The sequence below is a fragment of the Bufo gargarizans genome, chromosome 6 (assembly GCF_014858855.1).
Source record: "Bufo gargarizans isolate SCDJY-AF-19 chromosome 6, ASM1485885v1, whole genome shotgun sequence".
NCBI classification, from domain to species: domain Eukaryota; kingdom Metazoa; phylum Chordata; class Amphibia; order Anura; family Bufonidae; genus Bufo; species Bufo gargarizans.
In genome coordinates this window covers 160,832,173-160,850,638 of record NC_058085.1, presented here as the reverse complement: position 1 = coordinate 160,850,638, position 18,466 = coordinate 160,832,173, and the positions used below count along the sequence as shown (strand labels likewise).

At 44.5% G+C, this 18,466-nt stretch overlaps 1 protein-coding gene and 1 long non-coding RNA gene across 2 annotated transcripts in view; one reads left to right on the top strand and one right to left on the bottom strand.

Moving 5' to 3' along the window:
• LOC122942441 overlaps positions 1-6,406 on the top strand; it is a 64,730-nt gene extending 58,324 nt beyond the window's left edge. Inside the window, exon 3 of the long non-coding RNA XR_006390553.1 lies at positions 6,347-6,406. This is a non-coding gene — a long non-coding RNA (uncharacterized LOC122942441). The remainder of the gene's footprint in view (positions 1-6,346) is intronic.
• A 966-nt stretch (positions 6,407-7,372) lies between these two features.
• The window catches only part of MYOZ1 (myozenin 1), a 52,372-nt gene continuing 41,278 nt past the window's right edge, over positions 7,373-18,466 (bottom strand). Inside the window, exons 4-6 of the mRNA XM_044300059.1 lie at positions 15,999-16,248; positions 12,365-12,542; positions 7,373-8,057 (exon numbers count right to left, since the gene is read on the bottom strand). Coding sequence (XP_044155994.1) covers positions 7,826-8,057; positions 12,365-12,542; positions 15,999-16,248 — 660 coding nt within the window. The 3' untranslated portion in view covers positions 7,373-7,825. The remainder of the gene's footprint in view (positions 8,058-12,364; positions 12,543-15,998; positions 16,249-18,466) is intronic.

Below are 18,466 nucleotides of genomic sequence, written 5' to 3'. Positions count from 1 at the left end.
TTGGGGACATTATCCTGGGACAAGAAATACCAGGACAATACCTCTTGGAATAGCCCCGCTGTAGTTGGCAGCTGACACATTGGGTCAGAACCACCAATGTAAATAATCAGAAGCATAGGCATGATCATAGACAAAACCAGGCAAGGACTGGCAGGCAGAACACGGGTGAAGTCAAGACAAAACATGGACAGAACCATTTCAACACTAAATATGGAAATGTAGTTGTATAAATATACAAATGGTTTTTGGTGTGTATTAAGAGTGCTAATTCCTGAGTGCACCCAAGCACAATGACATATGGTAGTAACTACAGATGAGTGAATGGAAGCTGACTAAGTGGAATTTGATCCAAATTTCAGAAAAAATTTGATTCGCACCGAAGCCAAATTTCCTCACACTTCATGGCAAAGAATCAAATTTTTTCCTAAAATGGCTGCTACACGTGTGAGGACATGGGGCAAGGAACTCTGGGAAGGCGGGATCACCCATAATGCCATGCATGCAGCCAATCAGCAGCCAGCCAGCCCTGTGGTGTCACAGCCCTATAAATAGCGTCAGCCATCTTAGATTCAGCCATTTTCCAGTGTACTTAGTGCAGGGAGAGACGTCTGCAGGAGCTAGGGACAGTGATAGGAAATACTTGATTGTGGTGAAAAAACGATTTATAAGTGCAGGGAAAAGATAGGGAGGAATCATTCCACAGCATCTATGTAGAACAAGGTTCAGTAGGGGAGGTTACAGATTGTGTAATAGGAACAATCCTATTACACCTTGCTGCACTGACTGGGGACCAAATTGCCATTATACAGCTCTGTCATTCCAGCAAACCGTTCTTGTTATTGGGGTGCAAGTGTTGTTTGATACAGCCATTAACAGGGTTTATTACAAGGAAATATTTCTAGAGTATAACTTATTTGCCCTTGTGCGGTGCAGTTATATGTTGTAAAGCCCTTTTTGCTGTGTATTAATGGCGAAATAAAAATATATTTGTTCTTGTGCGGTGCAGTGATATATTCGAAAGCCCTGTTTGCCGTGTATTAGAGGCAAAATAAAAATATATTCGCCGTTCAGCATTTCACTTATCTGTTGAAAAGCCTTTGGTGTTGTGTAAAAGTAAAAAAAATATTTGGGCCTAATTGCCGTGTAGCGGTGCAGTGATATATTATAAAGCCCTGTTTGCCGTCTATTAGTGGTGAAATAAAAATATATTTGCCGTTCAGCGTTTCACTTATATGTTGAAAAGCCTTTGGTGTTGTGTAAAAGTTAAAAAATATTTGGGCCTAATTGCCGTGCAGACAGAGAAGTGCCAGGCCCTGCACAGGGGAGTAGCAGAGGCCTTAATATTTCTGGAGCAGGAAGAGGTCGCAGCAGAGTAAGGGGGTGTGGCACCAGGGGTCGCAGCGAGAGGCCTGAGCTCCCGATGTCATCTGGCGGTCGTGTCTTGACCAGCAACCCATCGGTTCTTGAATGGTTGACTCGGTCATCCACTTCATCCCAAGTGACAGCAGACACCTCCAGCCAAGAGTCGGTTGGTTCCTCTGACACGACGCTTAGTTGACATGGCCCGGGAGCAGGCCCTGTGCCCCCAGCTTTTCTGAACCTTCCTCTGTCATTTTCAGTTCCCTCACTGCAAGAAGTATTATATGCTGTAGGCTCGGCTCCACTTTTCAGTGAGGACGGGCTACTAGAGGGCAGTCAGCAGCTACTGCCCAGCCAAGATCTGGAGGAGACATCTGCTGCTTCCTCCGCTAGGCGGGCAAGTAGTGATGAGTAGAGTGGCTTGGGAGATGGTGTTGCGAGCGGTCAGGCTCCTGACCCAGAGAGGCTCCTATGTAGTCAGTTGGCCGCTGCCTATCTTTGCCATCGTCCATCCTCTCGCCGGTCTGACCGGGGGCCCTCTGCGCTCACGTTCCACTGATGAGCAGCTTTCTTTACCGGCATAGTGAAGAAACTACTCACCAGCAGCTAGACGTAGAGCAGAATCTGAACTGGCAGGTGGTAGCATACTTGGAGTGCACCCTGCCAGCCGTTGAAGATCCTCTGGAATGCTGGGCAGCCAAACTGGATTTGAAGCCGCAACTGACCGAGTGTGCCCTGGAAAAGCTGTCCTGCCCAGCCAGTAATGTGGCATCAGAGCGGGTGTTTAGTGCAGCCATAGTTACCCCAAGAAGAACTCGCCTGTCCACCCAAAATGTGGTAAGACTGACATTTGTCAAGATGAATTAGGCATGGATCATCCAGGATTTCCACCCACCAATTCCTGATGCATCAAACTAGATCATCCATGGTGCCACACCAACACTTTGACAAAAGAGACCGGTTTCTTCTGGCTTCCTGCCTCGGCTACTATTCTGATGCTGCCTGATGCCACACATCTGATGCCAAGTGCTCCTTCTTTCACCCACCATCTTCAGCAGGTACTGGTATTGCCACCCACCTCCACACTATCACCTTGCCCTTCTGTGGCCTCCTGATGCTGCTGCCACCACACTATGTCACCTTGCCACTCTGTGGTCTTTTCATGCTGCTTCCACCTCCACACTATGTCACCCTGCCACTCTGTGGTCTCCTGATGCTGCTGCCACCTCCAAACTGTCACCTTGCCACTCCGTGGTCTCCTCATGCTGCTGTCACCTCCACACTATGTCACCCTGCCACTTTGTAGCCTCCTGATGCTGCTGCCACCTCCACACTATGTCACCTTGCCACTCTGTAGTATCCTTATGTTGCTGCCACCTCCACACTATGTCACTTTGCCACTCTATGGCCTCCTGATGCTGCTGCCACCTCCACACTGTCACCTTGCCACTCTGTGGTCTCTTTATGCTACTACCACCTCCACACTATGTCATCTTGCCACTCTGTGGTCTCTATATGCTGCTGCCACCACCACACTCTGTCATTGGGCCACTCTGTGGTCTCCTCATGCTGCTTCCACCTCCCCACTTCATGACCGGGCCACTATTTAGCCTTTTTGGCTTGGCTGACATCATCATTTATTTGACCCGTCTTCTAATCTGTCTGTCACGGCCGCGGTAATGGTCGTGACTCCTGAACCGCATGCGGTTGCCTGCGCTTTGGTTTTGGTGTTCAACCACAGGTGAGGGCTGCTGTTGTGTGGCCTCACTTGTGGTTGCCGCGGGCAACTAGTCGTGTTGTGTTGGTTTCAGCAGAGCAGCCTAAGCGGTGCTGGGCAGCTTGCTGCATGGCATGCGGTTGCACCTAACAACCTTCCTGTTGGGTGTTATGTATGTTTGTCTGGTGTGCACTGTGCTTTGTGTTGTCTGTGCACTAGGACTCTTCCCTTCACTGTGGCTGCCCGTGGCAACGTTTGGTTGGATGTGTACATGTGATGGCAGTGTCCCGGCCTTCGGGCTGACTCCCAGGACATGGTTGCCACCCATGTCGTTGCCTGCGGCAACAGCCACAGTGTGATCTTGGTTTTGGACACTTCCCCTATAAGTGGTGTTTTCCCTTCCCTGGTGTTGGAAGGGTTAACTCCCTTTCTGTGTGTGTGAGACACTGGGTGTGTCTGTGTGGGTGTGGCCTCTTAGGCCTATAAAGCCTCTGTGTTTGGCATGTGTCAGTGGGTTGCTTCAGCCATGCTTAGCTGGAGCAGCCTCCTGTGTATACCACCTGCCAGTGGGGGCCACCCTTGTGGTCATAGGTTTATCTGTGAAGTTTGAGTTTATGTCAAGTTATGTCTGCATGATGTTCAGTTGATGTTTCCCTTTGTTTCCTGTTTAGTGCAACTATGGATGTCCTGGTTACCTGTGTGTTATGTGTGCTATGTCCCTTAGTGTTCTGTGGGCATGAGTTGGCATGCATGGGTTCCAGTCAGCGTGGCTGTGACAGGTACGTGTGGAACTAGTTTTGTTCGCCTGTCATATCCGTATGTTGTATGTGTTCCCCCATTCCTTGCAGCTTGGCCAGTGAGACCCCTGTTCCTTCGTGTCCAGAAGGAACAGGCCGTCTTACCCTGACTCCTAGTTCAGGGACCGGTCGGAGGGTGAGTTAGGGATCCGAGATTCCTGAGCATGGGCCCTCCTACCTTCAAGGTCGGCCCATGCAGCTAGGAGTTAGGGTCAGGTTAGGGATGTGTTAGGAGGTGACCTGCTCCCTAATCCTGTCGTCCTGGCCGAGCAGCCTAACATCTTCTGGCATCGCACGGCTGAGGGTTTTCCCCATCCTCAGCCGTGACACTGTCAGAAGGAAGGTAAAATGAGACGTACAACGGATCCTCTCTGTGTAGCAGCTGTAAGGCCTGTATGGTCCCATCAGAATTGGCTTATGATTTGGTAGCCAAAAGCAGGAGTGGGTACAAAACACAGAAGACTTGCAAATATTCCGTTCACGTGTCATCTCTGTTTTGGATCCACTCCTGGTTTTTTTGGGCATTAGCAATACTGATGGATTACTGACCAAATGCTGACCGAGTGAAGGCGGATGCTCCACAGATAGGATCCGTTTTTTGTGGGTTATTCTGACGGACCAGAGGAAGGGCATAATAATCAGTGACGTCAACACAAACTTATGGCTGACACCCTCTCCTCTCTGTCAGGGGGGCTCTACTTGTATAAGCGTTTAATAGAATAGGTTCTGTTGACGACTATGTGGAATCAGCTGATGACTGTGTAAAAGGAGTGTGCTCCTTTTTGGCGCTAACATCGACCTCTAAGGATGAGTTAATACTTGAGTTATATGGTTAGTTTTGGCCCCGTAACTGCCCAAATAAGTGAAGTGTGCAGTGATTTTAAGAGCGACGCCTGTCATCTGCTTGTCATACTGACACAGTATTATTTCACTACCAGAGCAGACTCCCTATGCGTGTTACTGCAAGGCACAGTGTTCTACACCACTATAAAGACAATGATAATGACGATTACATTATTGCTATGATCTTTCAACATGTTATAGTAAATGAGAGTATGCACTAAGTAAACTTACACACACATATGATGTATAACTTGTTAGGTTCCCTGCTCGAGACCCTCTTTATCTGCCAGAATGGAGAACTATTCATTTGATGTTATCCTTGGATGTAGCATCCTCAGTTATTACTGCTGGGGTTGAGAGCAGCTGGACTTTGCAGATCAGCTGATCGTCACACTGGCTTCTTTTTTTTAAAAATATTTTCTCTGTTTAGATGACCCCTTTAACAATAGAAGCCAAGATGCATAATCATTGGGTGTGCAAATAGCTGAGCCCAGGTGTCAGGTGAGCGCCCTGTTACAGATTTACATTGGGGCCCATGAGTTTCAAATGATGCCTCTGGCACCAGCAGCTGCAAGGTGTTGATATAAATTGGATGACATTTGTCCCCTCTGTATATGCATGGACATCTTCTATGGGTGCTAGAATGCCAGTAATGAAATGGTACAGTTTAGGAATCCAATATACATTAGGAAGTTTTTCCAGTTTATTTTTCTCATAAGACTCGTATTCTGCATCCCTCCAACTCTATCCTATCTAACAGACTCATAATTTAAAAAAAACTTTCATATGGCAACAAGCTTGAGATTTGGATATATGCTAGGATCAAACATATTGGAACAACATAATATATATATATATTTTTTTTTTTAAGAATAGACATGTTTGGCTTTGAGTCACAGTAAGCACTGGTAAGCACAGAGAAGGCAACGACACTCACAGGAGCGCAGGTGCCTTGTCAATCAGGTTATCGACTCCCACCGATCAGTGTTAAAATCTCGGAAAATCCTTTTAATGTGTTGCCTATACAAGTAGGCGGGAAACATACTTAGAATTTAATTCTACAGTTATTTTCTAATAAGACATCAATTTGTTGGAACTCTCTTTTCATTTAGTGAAAAAAGGAGTTTTCTTCTTGAAACAGACGGTTTTTCTTAAAGTGTGACACATCCTGTGTAGGCGACTAGGAAAGGAAACCTTTAATAATTCCCTTTTCTTAAGAGCTAGACAGATGAAGTGTCAACTTATAAGACATAATCAAAATACATGATTTATTAGTACGGTGAGTCTACACCAGAGTTCTCAAACTGTGAGGTGCCTCCTAGTTGTGAGGTGCCCCCTAGCAGTTTTATAGGAAGAGGAATAAGTGTGAGATGACCCTCTATATAGTTACCAAAAATAATGTTTGTGCTTGGCATTAGGCATTGTGAATGGCCCCATACTTAAGAACTATAGAAAACACTGGCAGTGTGGCTAGCTCTGTATATGAAGACTATGGCTGTTCTGGTTTTAAAACGTATGCTTTTATCGTTCCTCATGCAAAATTCTGTTTTAGGAATATCCTGAAAAGTTCAAAAATCATTGTTTTGTATAGCACAGAAGACAATAACAGTGTCTGTGCATGTCTTCACAGCTTGCAACTAGGAGGAAACTTAGCCAGGAGCAGGAGATCCTGGAGGGTCAAGGCAGAGACCTGAAGAGGAGGAGGTGGAGCTCTAGTTGAAGAAGAAGCAGGTGATAAAGTCTTGTGTGATGTGCTGGCCCTTTTCTCAGCAAGGGAAGTGTCACCATGGTGCCTGTTCCAGACCAGGATGCTAGATATGCCATGGATAGTCCACCATGAAGCCTAAGAAGGCAGGGGTTGCAGTGCTTGTTTTGTACTGAGACTTCTTAAGAGTTTTAACCCACATGCCAGCACCTTTGGATACCCACTTTGCAGGGAATTACAGCACAGATTTATTCAGGATTGGAAGGATCCTAGCAATAGGACCCACACTGATTAGAAATTAATTGCATTTTCTTGCAATATGCTATCACTATCTTTGATGGGAAGCCCCCCTAAGGTCTGTCAGTGATGTGTGTGTAAACTATATGACACTATAGATCAGGGATGCTCAACCTGCTGCCCTCCAGCTGTTGTAAAACTACAACTCCCACCATGCCCTGCTGTAGGTCGATAGCTGTAGGCTGTTAGGGCATGCTGGGAGTTGTAGTTTTGCAACAGCTGGAGGGCCGCAGGTTGAGTGTGCCTGCTATAGATAAACCCATAATGACCTAAATGTGTTGACAAAATGCAATCAGACATAATCCACTTTCTTTTGAAGTAGGGGACTGAAAAGAACCAGTTTACTACTAAACTACACATTTTCTCAAATTTCTCATTTTTACTCAGGGCCATTTGTGATGATACATTGTATCTCCATAACCAGAGACATGCCACTGATCGTATAAGTCCATTTTTGTACCCTTTAAATGCCCTTTAAAAGGGCATTTTGAAGTAGGGGACTGAAAAGAACCAGTTTACTACTAAACTACACATTTGAGACATTTCTCAAATTTCTCATTTTTACTCAGGGCCATTTGTGATTATACATTGTATCTCCATAACCAAGTCCATTTTTGTACCCTTTGAATGCCCTTTAAAACAAAGACTCCATGATTCTGTAGATACTGTATGTGTTTATTCAGTTACACTGATGAAAAATTGCAAATCAAGAACATGGATTTTGGATAGATAGGTTACATTTTACAGATTGTCCTTTCTGCCACAGTGCGCAAAACATTAAGCGTTCATTGCCTTCTACTAGCTGTCTTTTTACATTTTCTTAGTCCTCCATTGCTAACCCCTTTAAACTTTTCTTGTTTTCCATTAAAACAACCTTCACAGAGTGCTATAGTTTACATCAACATACATAGGGAAGCCTGGCTGCTTTAAACAGAGCACATTAGGATGCAGCATTGATGTGACCTGTGCCCTTGGCTAATAAGTGGTCACAACTCGAGTTATTGCACATTTCCTAATAAGGTTTGGTGGCCACTGGAACAGGTCATATCTGTAAATTGTCATACACCTACAGGCTACAGATTTTTTTCATGTTGGAGATCCACGACTTTACAGTTCTTCTGTTTCACCATCAATGGGTACATTAAGTTCAATGTTGTAGTGTGTACCCTCACCAGATCCCAACCATCCAATTGGTGTCCTGTTGAATGATGGTCTGTTAATGACATTAGGATTGAAGACTGTTACAGGCTCTGGTTCTACGGGCCCAGCATCAAAGTCAGGCATCTGGAAAGTCATCAGTTTTGACGCTTTCTCATACCCTCCATAAGGCATTGCTGACCTAAAATCGGTAATAACCATAAATAGTTAGACGAGACATAGTAGACCAACTCGCATTGAAGCAATATATACAATTAGGCTCTTTAGTATTTAACAATAAAACTCCATATAAAGGTGACACGGGTCAATGTAATTCACCAAATCGGGATGATAATTCTGTATACTAGAGCTATCCCCTTTGATCACCATCACCATTAGCAGAATATACTGTATATCCAGAGTTTATAGTCCTTGTTTACTGAAATGTGACTTTGAAGTTGCAAAATTTTGCATTTTTGCACCACTCACTCTAGTGTTTATCAAATGTGACTTTTAAAAGTCACAAAAACTGAAGCAATCTTACTCTTAGTAAAGGGATGCTGTAGAAAGTGGAGAAACATCTGAAGACACAGTTCTTAGACTAAAACGGGTTATCCGAGAGGCACGTGATCCCGTGCAGTAGCCGCTTCTGAGTTCACATACATTGGGCACGTGATCCTAGCCTGAATCTTTTTTGGGCCTTACTACTGTATTTATTTCCTTCCAGACACATTAAGATGTCTTTTTTTTTTTTTTTACAGTGACCTGACAGCATGGCCTATGATATAGCCAGATGATATATTTTAGTAAAATACAGCGTATTTTACAGCGTGTGTCTGAGTTAGGAATCGTTAATTTCTAACGATAATTTGTTTTCCCTTAGTCCTAACAGCAGCACAGATGGGTTAACTGCCCCTGTGGACTGGTAGGACCGGCGGAATTTTAATGAGCCCAAGAACCAATAAACGATCTTCAGCTCCCTGAAAGGGAGGAGATCACCCCCCAGCCCACCGTGTCTTTAACAAGTATGATGTAAGTTAGGGAGGGATATTTGTGTGCTGCTGTTAGGACTAAGGGAAAACAAATTATCGTTAGAAATTAACTATTCCCTTACGTCCTACCAGCAGCACAGATGGGGAGATAGCAAGATAAAACCCCTAGGGAGGGTCCTCATGCCTGGCAGAAGTAAGAACTGTCTGCCCGAAAGCCGAAAACTCTGCCATCCTAGCATCTATCCTATAATGGGAGATGAAGGTTGACTCAGAGCTCCAGGAGGCCGCCTTACAGATCAACTCTAAGGGGAGAAGACTTCTTTCCGCAACCGAGGTGGAGACCGCCCTAGTAGAATGGGCTCTCACAAACTCGGGAGGATCTAAGGTTTGGGAGACAAAAGCTTCCTTAATGGCCTCCTTGATCCAGCGACTAATGGTGGCTTTAGACGCTTTACGGCCTTTAGACTTACCGGCAAACAGGATAAGGAGATTCTCATCTATCCTGAATTCCCTGGATCTATCCACATAGATCTGGAGGCATCTAGAAATATCCAGCGGATCTCTAGCTGGAGTATCAGAGGAGGAGGCTGTAAACAAAACTGGTAAGGAGATTACCTGGTTGATATTTTGAAAAGTAGGTACCTTAGGTCTGAAGTATGGTAAAAACTTCAGGAGTACTCTGTCCTGTAAGAAAATAATATATGGATGAATTGCAGAGAAAGCCTGCAATTCAGAGACTCTTTTGGCTGAGGCTATAGCCAGAAGAAAAACCATCTTTAGAGTTAAATATTTAAAATCAACCTCCTCCAAAGGCTCGAAGGGGGGAGATGCTAGACCCCTGAGCACTACTGAAAGATCCCACTGGGGAATGGGTTTCAGTATAGTAGGCTTTAGTCTTTCCGCTCCCTTCAAGAAGCGTTTGATGAGTGGGTCCCGAGAGTATGGCCTGTTGAGACAGGCCGAGATGGCACACATTTGTACCTTCAAGGTAGCTGGAGATAGGCCTCTATCTAATCCGTCCTGAAGGAAATGTAGTATCGCAGGGAGGGGCGGATCTGCAGACGCCACCTGTTTGGAATCACACCATGCCACGAAGATTCTCATGATCCTGGAGTAGGCCTTGTTTGTAGACTCTGCTCGGGAATGCGACAAAGTTCTCAGGACCGACTCGGAGAACCCTTCTATGTTGGGAAGGGGCTGATCAACCTCCAGGCTGTCAGGTTGAACCTGTGCAGATCTGGGCAGAGTTGAGTGTCCCACGACACCAGGGTCTGCTCCGGGGGGAGTCTCCAGTATTGTCCCCGACTCATCTGAATGAGCTGGGTAAACCAGGATCTTTTGGGCCAAAACGGTATGATGGCTATTACCGAGGCCTGATCCTGACGGATCTTCATCAATACCCTCGGTATCATGGAAAAAGGAGGGAAGATGTAAGCCAGCCTGAACCTCCACGGTATCGACAGAGCATCTATTGCCAGGGGGTTGTCTTCCCGGTACAGGGAACAGAAACTCAGCACCTTGGCGTTGAACCTGGTTGCCATGAGGTCCACCTCTGGCATACCCCAACTGTGAACTAGCTGCCTGAAGACCTCCGGATGCAGAGACCACTCCATGGTCGGTAATCCTCGACTTAAGCGGTCTGCTATCATATTGAGGGAACCTCGGATATGAACGGCAGATAGATGGGAAAGGTTCAGCTCTGCCCACCGAAGGATCACCCCGATCTCTGATAGAAGGGGTAATGACCTTGTGCCTCCCTGCTTGTTTATATAGAGAACCGCAGTCATATTGTCTGACTGGACTTTCACCGCTTTGCCCTGAATCTGAGGGGCGAAGTGAAGGAGGGCTAGCCGGATAGCTCGAATCTCGCGAAGATTGGAGGAAAGATGCCGCTCCAGGGGGGACCAAGATCCCTGCACTTGGGATCCGTCCAGGTGAGCGCCCCAGCCTACGAGGGACGCGTCTGTAGTCAATATGACCCAAACTGGTTGGGTCATAGACTTCCCTGCTGGCAGTCGAAACCACCATCTGAGGGAATTCCGGGTTTGACCGGACAGGGAGCACAGGGAATCTAGCCCCGCAGGGCTGCCGTTCCATAAATGTAAGACCTCCGACTGAAGAGGACGGAGGTGCCATAGCGCCCAAGGGACTGCGCGCTGATCCGGATCCTTGGGGGAAGCCATAGTCCTGTAATTGGAAACAAAAAAGACAGGTCATAACACCTACAAAAAAATTGGAGGTGGAGAAACGAGACCTTAAGGGGGCCCACCAGCACTAGAGATATATAGAGCTGCAGAAGGAACACACAAACCCACGGTCAAGCAATATAAAGATATCACAAGGCACAGGGAACTCTGGAGCTAGCTTGTCAAAGCAATGCAACCAGAGCACTGAATGACAGGCTCTGGGCGCTTAAAAGGAAGAAGCCCCGCCCCCTGGGCGGGTCCCAAATCGTAAGTATCCTAAGATCTAAGAGAGCTAACAAAACTAGCTCAGCCTGCTCTGAATAGCTGCCCCAGGTCATCCTGGATCACAGGATATCTATCGGGAAATAATTCTTATAAAAAGGGTGAGGAAAGGACCTCAGCCGCGCTGCGAAAAAACCGGAAGTGACGTAGCGCAACTAGTGCGCGTCACTTCCGGAAGATGGCGGCGCCCATAGCGCCACACGTGTGTGGCGATGGGAGGAACGGGAGACCAGGAGAAACTGAAAAGGAGAGGGGAGGGGGACACCCCGCTCCCCGCGGTCCCCAGGTATAGAAAAATCGCCGCGATCCGCCTGAAAATAAAGGCAAAAAGAGAGCCAGTAGAAAAACGGGGCGATCCTTTACATTAGAAAGAAAAAAAGGAGCCCCTAACTCTCAGCTCCAAAGGAGCGATACGCCAGTCCAACCTGTCCAAAGGACAGAAAAAAACACGGTGGGCTGGGGGGTGATCTCCTCCCTTTCAGGGAGCTGAAGATCGTTTATTGGTTCTTGGGCTCATTAAAATTCCGCCGGTCCTACCAGTCCACAGGGGCAGTTAACCCATCTGTGCTGCTGGTAGGACGTAAGGGAAAATAATATTGTGAACCCAAGTGGGGATTGTAACTGATGTGAATGGTGACAACTCTGTACAAATCTGCAGGATATGTTGGGGGTACATAAGGAACTAGAAATTATAAATCCATTACGTTACTAAGGGTAGTTTCACACTAGCGGCAGCCTTCTCTGGCAGGCTGTTCCGGCGGGTGAACAGCCTGCCGGACCCGTGCTGCCACTAGTGCATTAGTGCCACCGAAGGTCCTCTCTGACCCAATTGACTATAATGGGGGCGGGCCGGAGTTCCAGCGGCAGCACGGCAAACATGCCGAGAGGCGGCCAAAATAAAACTACGACATGTGTGAAACCTTAGTTCAACAAAACTCCATTAACAATTCAAGTAATATTTGCAGCGTGTCTAGTCACTTAGCTTTGATGGCCAAGATCTAACACTTGAGCAGTTCTACAAAAAAGAGTGTTGATGGATAACTACATACCTGTTAAATGATTTATACTTGCACAAGTCAGCCTTTCTAGCATAATCCAATAAGTTAATGTTTAAGTTTGTTGCTTGCTGTGGGTCCACTCCCAAAGCTTTGTCCCAGGGAGAAAGGTAAGTCTTAAAGATAGTGATATGCTTCCCACCTTCACCTCCTGGCTGACCAGATTGTCCATCTAAAATCATACATTGAGTAAAGCAAGATAAAATGTTTTTAGTCACAAATAAAATACTTGTCATCATAACTCATTGCGTATGTGAATAGTTATTTAAGTACAGAAAAAGAGGAATGATATATGAAACCCAGCGGCCTCCATTGACTGACACTGCTGACGGTCAGAAGGGCTACCACATGTGCAGACTGTCTGCAGTGTTAGGCAATACTGACCGCTGATGGATGGGACTAATCACAAGACCCTCTATCAGTAGCCATTTTGGAACCACAATGCCCATCTGGATGTAGGAGAAACTGCTAACAAACAAGAATTGCACATATCAAACCATTGGATAGCTTTGCTGATGGTTTAATATGTAATTGTATTTACATTGTAAATGTAATGTAATAATTAATCACAGTAAATTACATCTTTCCTGGCCCTGAAAATCGCACGCCTGTGCAGCTCCTCTTAATAGTGGAGCAAGTGCAGAGGCTCTGCTTTGGGGGCAGCAACTGTTCAGATGCTACTACCTGAAAGTGTAGCGGTGCATGCGCAGTTGTTGCTCCATTGGCAGAAGCAGAGCCTCTAGACTTGTGCCACTTTTCCGAGCAGCTGCACAGGTGCACAATTATCAGGGTCAGGTGAGATGTCCGACCTTGTCAATCAACAGGCAGGTAGGTGCTTCTTCACCTTTGAGGTCAGCCCCTAACAGTTGAAGACCTCTTGGTAATGAGACAAATCGATTCATTACAATCTATTCACTAATCCCTAAAAGTAAGTCAACCAATAGTTGGTATGAAATTAGACAAAAGTGTCTCGGCACCAGATTTATCATCTAGTCTGAGCCACTGTGATAAATCTGGTGCAGGTCTAAACGGCCTGTCTAAGTTTACGCCATCTACATGGGTCTAGGGAGAGCGCCTCACCATTGAAAAACTCCTGCTAATAAGATGAATCAATTACAATCGATTCACTCATCCCTACTTACTTTGCAACAGAATTTTTACATTAGAATTTTATTGCAATTTTAGCATAAATGGTGCAACTTAGACCATGCCTATTCTAGCTATGCCACGTCCCTTTTCTGTCAAAGCATGCCCCGACACAGGCTAGGCACCGTGGACATTTCTAAAACTAGATGTGCTAAATTGCACAAAAAAATTTAAAATTGCTCAAAATTTTAGCACAGTTTAAAACATCTTGATGCACTCACATTATTAAATGCGGACCATTAAGCTAGCGCGTTATATTGGAAGGTTTGAGCTTTAAAGAGGATTTACGGTTTGCGTCAACATCCTTTAGGCCACATTCTCGCGACACTGAAAAAAATAGCCATTAAAAATGGACATACTGTCAGTTTTTCTTGGACATTTGGCATCCATGTGCATCCATTTTCTGGCCATTACTCTATTTTTAACCCTTTTTTTAATCGCTGCTAAAAATGTCTGAATTTCTTAACATCCCAACCACTGCAGGGTCCTTACAGTATACATAATGCCTTCCATAGTGCCCCCTGGACATCATGTGATCATGCCTGGTAGCACAAAGGTCCTTCTGCATCAAGTGAGGAGTGACTGTCTCTGCGCGTACAAGTGGAGGAGGTGAGTAATTTTTTCTATTTTAACCCCTAAAAGGCCATTTTTCACTAGTGTACCTATTTTTTATGAACGCTAGACATATGCATTCCTGTCTAAACTGCAGTTAAAAACTGCCCCATCGATTTCAAAGAGGGCCTTCAAAAACTGCCAAAAATAGGACAACTTAATTTTTTGACGGCGCTTATCACTGGCCATTAAAAACAGCGCTTCAATTGCTTCTGAAAATGGCTGTGTGACAGCAGTTAAAAAAATGGCCGACATTTTGTCAATGTAGCCTTAAAAATAATCACTTATGAAGGTAGCTGTAATTTTGTAATGTATTTATTTTACCTTTATTTCACCTATCTTCCATTCTGGGCTGTGGTCACATGAACATGTTCAGGCAGCTCTCTTTTTATGCCCATGATGTTGTGCCCATGGGTGTGTCAAAGCAATAACAGGGGCAGTGATAGGGGAGTGTCTATGTAACTTGCTGGGTGGGAGGAGCTATAAACTAGCTGGCTGTTGTTAGGGGCGGTGCTGAAGCTGTGGCAGGGAAGGAAGAAGTGCATCATGGGTTTGGTTGGATACAGCAACAGGAAGTGCTACATACAGGAAGTAAACCAACCAATTTTACGTGGTCAAAACGGGTCTGGAGAATCCAAAGAACTGTAAATGCAGCACTGAAGTATAATGTGAACTGTAAACCAAGATCTGAGCGAGGTAACTTCTACAATATAACCACAATATAGATTTTTATGTAGATTGATTATATTTTTGAAAATAATGTTAAGTATCTTGACTGCTTAAATATCATAACAGCATTTAATAATGCACTGGTAATATGCCCCAGTAGCATACATCACATCCATGAGCACAATGCGAAATTGAAACGCTGGCAAATCAACCCAGCAACTTATCTGTTGGACACACATGCTGGCGAATTACCCAGTTTTGCAACCTGGAGGGGGGAAGCTGGGAATATAATGGGAGTGGTAGCTGTGGCAAGCAGTGTGCCTGCACCAAAATCTGTAGAATAATCTGCAAAATTGATTACAAATTTTGCTGCTGTGGATTTCAGCAAGATATACTGCAGGTTTCCCAGTGTGGAAAGTCCGCTGGGGACCCATAACTGATGGCCATATCCTATGGGTATGTTCACATTGTGGGTTTTTGTGATTGGTTTCAGCCTGGATTCCACACTGAAAACTGTGCGACATCCCCGCTTAAACCAGTTCCCATTATTGTCAATGGGAGCTCCTGCTATTCATGTGGCTGAGGATTTTTTACAAATCACTTGGTCAGGTTTCTTTATGCAGTTTTGGAAGCCAGAATCAGGATTGGATCATAAAAGGAGAGAAAGTATAAAGGACAGATATGACTTCTCCTCTTTTTTTAAATTCACTTGTGGATTTAGTTTCCAAAACTGCATCAGGAAACCTGACCGTGTGGCCATATCCTAAGAATAGACATGTTCATTCTTGGCACAGTTACCACACAAACACTCCAGAGGAAGTCTTAAGCTAAACCAAGAGCGGGACCACAGCAATTCAAATGAAAAATCATGGCAGAAATTATGGCGGTTTCTACTATGGCAAGAAAATTTAGACTAGAACCTTCAGAATCACAGGTGCATATCCATTAAGCAAACATAATTACAAAAAACAAAATGGCTGCACACCATTATACATACAAACAATATGTTTGTATATATAACGGTGTGCAGCCATTTTGTTTTTTGTAATTATGTTTCTACTATGGGATACATAGCGGATTTTGACAATGTCAAAATCCGCCATGTGGACATACCCTTAAAGGGATTCTTCTTCCATTGCAGGTCAAATGTATTCAACAATTTGTAACATACCTTTACTTCTGAAACACGTAAAATAATTACCTTTTCCTCCTGCACCATCAACACCCCCGCTGCCCAGACCTCCACTGCCACCAGTGCCTTGCTGACCTCCTGCACTACCTTTGCTCCCTGGCTTTGGTGGAGGAACTGGTGGATATTGGCCTCCATGTCCATGTTGCCCTCCAGACAGACTAGACACAAATCGTCCACTGCCTTGAAGCAAACCATAACTTCCTCCTCCACCGACACCTAGATGGCCTCCAACAGATGGTATAAACTTCTGGAAGTGGTCCTAAAGAAGACAGAAAAAAATGACCATTGACTGTACACTCTGTAAAACCTGCTTAACGCCTATCTTTCATAGATCTATTTTCGCTACAATACTCAGATTGGTATGAAATGACTAAGTGTTGGTATATCACATGTAAAGAAAATGAAATAGCATTATCTCAATCATATACCTGAAGACATTTCAGCAACACTCCATAATGTTTCCTGTAAATATGTATAATACATGATCCCTGAGGTATACCATCAGATTTACTTCTAGCTATTAGCAGGATGCCGCCAGAGCTGTCACCTCTCCTGACTCGCCAGTTTTAGTAACTACTTGCATTCACCACGTAATAACAATTCTGGAGCATCTATTCTTATGACTGTGTGGTACCGTTCCTCTATTTTTATTCCTAGAAATCTATGAATGAATTGCTAGCAGACTGCAGTAAAGGTACAGCTAGGTGTTACCAGTTGGGCGTCTGAAACTGGCAGCACTGATTGGCAAGAGTCAGATGATGCAGGGACACAACCCCAACTGGCAGCTCCCAGCTGGACCTTCATTGCAGACTTTGACAATTCATTCCTAAACTTCTGGTAAAAATAACAGAGAAAAATAGTCATAAAACGCTACTAAAACAGACAGGAGAGATGACAGGTCCTCTTTCAGATGGGGTGGTAAGTTTCCTCTTGAACAGTCATTATTGTAAGAATGAGGTGGCCAGACAGGGCAGACAAAATGTAATCAAATGTGTACTAACAAGCTAATGTTTTTAAAAGTAGAAATAGTAGTAATAGTAGTAATATTCATTGAGATGAGCGATTTCAAAGATTCTAAATGCTTAGGGGGCAGATTTAGCAAGTGGAATAAAAGACTCACAAATTATAGTGCACATACAGTATTTTGTATATGTAATTTGAGACTTACACTACCCTGAGGAAACACTGGCGAAACAGGACTGGCCACGTTTATTATGTTTTAAGCTAGACTATGATGCAAAGGAGAAAAAAATCTATGACTGCTCTGGCTTAGAAGCAATAGAAAGTGTTTGGAGCATTTTGGTTATTATTGCATTGTATTATTTTGGACTCGAAATAATTTTTCCAATAAGACTTCATTAAAATTTTGGAACTGCTTGTCCTCTACAGCCAGGACCTTTATACATTGTGTTGGGTGTACTGTTTCCTTTAAAGTGAAATCCGCCAATTCCACAGCGTCTGTCTGTAATCCTTATCTCTGGTGTCCTGAGAGCTCATAAACACTCTTTTAAAAGGAACCCGTCACCATGAAAATGCAGTGGAATCTGCACGTTATAGAGCAGGAGGAGCTATATCGATTTTCAGCAAAACTTGTAATACATTTGTTTAAATCTCTGCTCTTTCTGAGCTCAGTAGCCATGAGGGTGGTCTTACCAGTGATTGGCAGCCAGTACACTGATAAGACCTCCCACTTGGCTACTGAGCTCAGAAAGAGCAGAGATTTATTGCTTCTATCAAGTTTTGCAGAATCTTTTCCCACAAACCGGTATATATCAGTCTGCTCAGTTCCTCCTGCTCTATAACATGCTGCTTGCAGATTGCACTGCATCTTCATGGTGACAGATGATCTTTAAGCTGAATTCATATAAATTCAGCACTTCAGTTTAAAGGGATTGTCTTAATTAAAATACAGCTCTGACAGAGCTTAAAAAATATATATATCTTTTTGCAGGTACCCTCCATTCCAGCATTGTGGCTCCAGGTGGTTTCTGTAAGACTGGCCTCCTGCAGTAGTCATGCATGCAATAATGTCATATCACTAGCAGTAGCATTCTTGCACTGTTGACCACTGAGGCCATTGATTGGCTGCAGCAGTCTCATAGCCAAGAACGGGTCTCTCTGACTTCCATTTAGGGACAGACAGGGACAAGAGCACTGGAAAGGAGAGTGAGGGTTTTAAGATTTTTAATTACACCAGACAAAACCTTTAGGACTGGCATACATCTCACCTTAGGCTACTTTCACACCAGTTTATTTGCTGGATCCATCATGGATCAGCAAAAACTCTTCCATCATAATAATACAACCGTCTGTATCCGTTCTGAATGCATACGGTTGTATTATCTCTAAAATAGCCAAGACTGATCCGTCTCTAAAACCACTGTAAGTCAATGTGAGAACGGATCCGTTTTCTTTTGTGTCCGAGAAAACGGATCTGGCAGCATTGACTTACATTGTGAGTCATGACGGATCCGTCT